Below are 5,000 nucleotides of genomic sequence, written 5' to 3'. Positions count from 1 at the left end.
CACACACACACACACACACACACACACACACACACACACACACACACACACACACACACACACACACACAACACACAACACACACACACACACAGAGAAAACACTGCATTAATAACACAGCTGAAGTTTATGACACTTCAGATCCACATGAGCTGTTCGGGATTAATCTGCTGCCCTCTAGTGTCTGACAAACGCAACTACAGGCAACTCAGGACAAGCAGTATATGTAGTATTTGTAGTATCTGTAGTATTTATAGTATTTGTAGTAGTATTTGTAGTACAGACCTGTGCAGCTGTGTCTCGTGTGCAGTTTCTTGGGTCTGTAGTAGTAGTATTTGTAGTATTTGTAGTATTTGTAGTATTTTGTAGTATTTGTAGTATTTGTAGTATTTGTAGTATTTGTAGTAGTATTTGTAGTACAGACCCGTGCAGCTGTGTCTCGTGTGCAGTTTCTTGGTCTTGACGTCGTCCTGGGAGGAGAAGATCTTCAGGGAGGATCTGCTGGAGCTGCTGAAGTCCACAGACGGAGGAGGAGTCTGAAAAACACAACCCTGCTCCTCCCCGACCCTGAGAACAGAACCAGGACTAAACCAGGACTAAACCAGGACTAAACCAGGACTGAACCAGGACTAAACCAGGACTAAACAGGACTAAACCAGGACTAAACCAGGAATATCACCTAAACTAGGTCTAAACCAGGATTATAACTTAAACCAGGACTAACAGACCTGGTTCAGTCCTGGTTCAGTCCTGGTTTAGTCCTGGTTCAGTCCTAGTCTAGTCTTGGTTCAGTCCTGGTTTAGTCCTGGTTCAGTCCTAGTCTAGTCTTGGTTCAGTCCTAGTCTAGTCTTGGTTCAGTCCTGGTTTAGTCTTGGTTTAGTCCTGGTTTAGTCCTGGTTCAGTCCTGGTTCAGTCCTAGTCTAGTCTTGGTTCAGTCCTAGTCTAGTCTTGGTTCAGTCCTGGTTTAGTCTTGGTTTAGTCCTGGTTTAGTCCTGGTTCAGTCCTGGTTCAGTCCTAGTCTAGTCTTGGTTCAGTCCTGGTTTAGTCCTGGTTCAGTCCTAGTCTAGTCTTGGTTTAGTCCTGGTTTAGTCCTGGTTCAGTCCTAGTCTAGTCTTGGTTCAGTCCTGGTTTAGTCCTGGTTCAGTCCTGGTTCAGTCCTGGTTTAGTCAAATAATTTTTTGTTTTTTCATTTTGGTTTTGGAGACAAATAATGAAGAAAACAGTTTTTTTGTTTTTTTGTTTGTTTTTTTCGTATTTTTGGTTTTATTTTGAAAAACGACTGAACGAACGACACACGGATTTGTGGATTTGTGGATTTCTATTTTGGAAATGTCTTTAAGAAATAATACATCTTCCATAAAATGTTAAAATCATCTGAAATTACGACATCAACAAGGGAAAAAACTCAAATCAAATCTTATTTCAGGAGAGAAAGTTTCTGTTCAGTTGAGTCTGACGTTCGTCGCATGAACAGATGTAAAAACATGTTGATAAACGGAGGTGGTTCTTGGTGTTTTACCTTTGCTGAGTGAACGCTGGAGGTGCAGAAGCCGGTCCCTCCTTCTCTCTCTCTCTCCCTCTGCCCGCTTCCTCTCTCTCCCATAGCAGCCCATCCTCCTCCCCCCCGACGGAGAGCAGCTTCTCCAGCGCCACCGACTCGTGTCCCACCAGCGGAGGGAGCGCCCCGTCCGAGCCCCCCGCGTCCGGGGAGAGAGCGCCCGAGCGCGGGGAGAGAGAGCGCAGGAGCAGGCGCAGGCGCTGGGGCTGAGCTGGACGAGTAACACACAACACACACTCACACACAACACACGACACACACACACACACACACACACACACACACACACACACACACAACACACACACACACACACACACACACACACACAACACACACACACACACAACACACACACACACACACACACACACACACACACACAACACACACAACACACACAACACACACACACACACACACACACACACACGACAAACACACACACACACACACACACACACACACACACACACACACACACACACACACAACACACACACACACACACACACACACACACACACACACACACACACACACACACACACACACACACACAACACACACGACACACACACACACACACACACACACACACACACACACACACACACACACACACACACACACACACACACACACACACACACACACACACACACACACACACACACACACACACACACACACACACACACACACACACACACACACACACACACACACACACACAACACACACACACACACACACACACACACAACACACACACACACACACACACACACACACACACACACACACACACACACACACACACACACACACACACACACACACACACACACACACACACACACACACACACACACACACACACACACACACACACACACACACACACACACACACACACACACACACACACACACACAACACACACAACACACACGACAAATTAGTTAAAAACAAGTTAAAAAAGATATAATTAAAAGTTACACAGAACAGACTCTAAACTATGACAGAATGTTGTTTCCTCTCGTCAAAAACAGAGCTGGAGTTTTAAAATCTGTTCAAAAAAAAATGTATTGAACAGATACATATGTACTCTAGTTTATCAAACTGTTGACCTTTTTTCTGGACCATTTTTGGTTCTAAAGTTCCATCTGTTTTTAAACAGACCATGTATGAAACATGGAACAAAAATTATTTCCCAAAATTTCAAAGACCTGAAAATCATGTAAATAAATGGATGTATTTCATCATATCTTGTGTTATTCCATCTTTGAACTGTTGATGAAGGGACAGGATTAAAAAAATAATAATAAATTATTTAAAATGATAAAAATGTTCTTGGAAGGACTGACATATTTTATAGAAATAGTTTCCTTTCATTTGAAGTAATATTAAAGTTTTCAGAAGAAAAAAGTGACAAATGATGTAAAATCCTGCACCTTCTACTTGTTTGTACACAATTTTCCCTCCGTTACTTTTCCCTCCGTTACCATGAACTTTCTTAATAAAAAATCTCATGAGTCAAAAAGTCAGAGGTTTTTCAACCTAATCTTGTACCATATGGTAGAAAACTATATGAAGCAAATATTCAAACCAGTTTGTTAAGGATATGTAAGTGAGAACCAAGAGTTATCACTGTTTGGATTTATTGACCAAAAAGTGCTGCATATTTCATTCCCTCCGTTACCGACATGAGTTTTTTAATTTTTTGTCTTGAACTTGAAAGAATCTCACAGGTTTAACTTGACCCTGTTGGAGTGTAACTCTTTCCTACATTCTGATACTTTACTTATTTCAATAGTTCCTCTAGTTTCTGAATAAGAGACATTTGAATGTCAAAAATCTGACCCTGTTTCCCTCCGTTAACACTTGACTGGACCCACATGTTTATTTTGTGTGAAAAGGGGCAGATAATACAAGTTTAAACTTCTTTCTGCTCCTTTTCATTCACATTGATGCATAAAACATAGTTATTTTGGTTCATCTTTTATAAATGAAACAAATAAAAAAATGAAATGAATGAAATAAAACACAACTGCGGGTTTGTTTGTGAGGAAACGGCGTTAGAGCGAGGAAACGTGTGGAACCAGATCTGATTTTTTTTTAAAACAATCAAATCTTCTTTATAGTTTTTATGCATTTTTCTACTGATTAATCGTGAACCAACACAAGAATCAACACAGAAGCAGAGCAGGTAAAACACGTCAGAGCTTTGTGCACAAAAAAACAGATCTGGAGTCAGTTTTACAATTATTATTATTGTAGTGTAATATTTTATTTAGATTCTGGGGTAAACACCTCCAATCTGTGGGTCGTTCGTTCATTCGTTTTTCAAAATAAAACCAAAAAAAAAAAAAAGATTTTCTTCATAATTTGTGTCCAAAACCAAAATGAAAAAAACAGATAGAGATTTGTTTTAAACCAGTTTTTGACTTTAAACCAGGACTAAACCAGGACTAAACCAGGACTAAACCAGGACTAAACCAGGACTAAACCAGGACTAAACCAGGACTAAACCAGGACTGAACCAGGACTAAACCAGGACTAAACCAGGACTAAACCAGGACTAAACCAGGACTAAACCAGGACTAAACCAGGACTAAAACAAGACTGAACCAGGACTAAACCAGGACTAAACCAGGACTAAACCAGGACTAAACCAGGACTAAACCAGGACTAAAACAAGACTGAACCAGGACTAAACCGTTTTCAGTCCTAACCAGTCCTGGTCTGATCCTGAACCAGACCTGGTTTAAGTCCTGGTCCCCTGGTCCAGTTTTTAGTTTTCTGGTTTTAGTCCTGGTTTAGTCCTGGTCTTTAGTAGTCCTTAGACCTGGTTTTAGTCCTGTTAGTCCTGGTTTAACCTGGTTTTTAGTCCTGGTTTAGTCCTGGTCTAGTGGTTCAGGTTTAGTCCTGGTTTTAGTGTTTAGTCCTGGTTTAGTAGTCCTGGTTTAGTCCTGGTTTAGTCCTGGTTTAGTCCGTTTAGTCCTGTTTAGTCCTGTTTTTAGTCCGGTTAGTCCTGATTTAGACCTGGTTTAGTCCTGGTTTAGACCTGGTTTAGTCCTGGTTTAGTCCTGTTTAGTCCTGGTTTAGTCCGTTAGACCTTTAGTCCGGTTTAGTCCAGGTTTAGTCCTGATTTAGACCAGGTTTAGTCCTGATTTAGACCATGTTTAGTCCTGGTTTAGTCCTGGTTTAGTCCTGGTTTAGTCCGTTATCCATTTTTTCCATTTTTCATTTAAACACAAAATGAAAAACTGAAAAAAAAAAAAGAATCATTATTTGTTTTTTCATTTTGGTTTTGGAGACAAATAATGAAGAAAATTGTTGTTTTTTTTCATTTTCTTATTTTTAATTTTTTTTATTTTGAAAAACAAATGAACAAACGACACAGATTCTCTCTGTGTTTGAAACATTTAAACAGATC

The 5,000-nt window shown here is 40.4% G+C and overlaps 1 protein-coding gene across 1 annotated transcript in view; it reads right to left on the bottom strand.

Annotated features, from left to right (window-relative positions):
- LOC110174565 (potassium voltage-gated channel subfamily H member 2-like) overlaps nt 1–5,000 on the bottom strand; it is a 61,956-nt gene that overhangs the window by 52,623 nt on the left and 4,333 nt on the right. Inside the window, 2 exon segments of the mRNA XM_055151406.1 lie at nt 1,520–1,601; nt 1,603–1,769. Coding sequence (XP_055007381.1) covers nt 1,520–1,601; nt 1,603–1,769 — 249 coding nt within the window.

Source organism: Boleophthalmus pectinirostris, unplaced genomic scaffold, assembly GCF_026225935.1.
Source record: "Boleophthalmus pectinirostris isolate CB_2022bp ecotype Guang Dong unplaced genomic scaffold, ASM2622593v1 HiC_scaffold_16, whole genome shotgun sequence".
NCBI classification, from domain to species: Eukaryota; Metazoa; Chordata; class Actinopteri; order Gobiiformes; family Gobiidae; genus Boleophthalmus; species Boleophthalmus pectinirostris.
The sequence above is the reverse complement of the archived record's forward strand: the minus strand, read 5'-3'. Positions and strand labels throughout refer to the sequence as shown.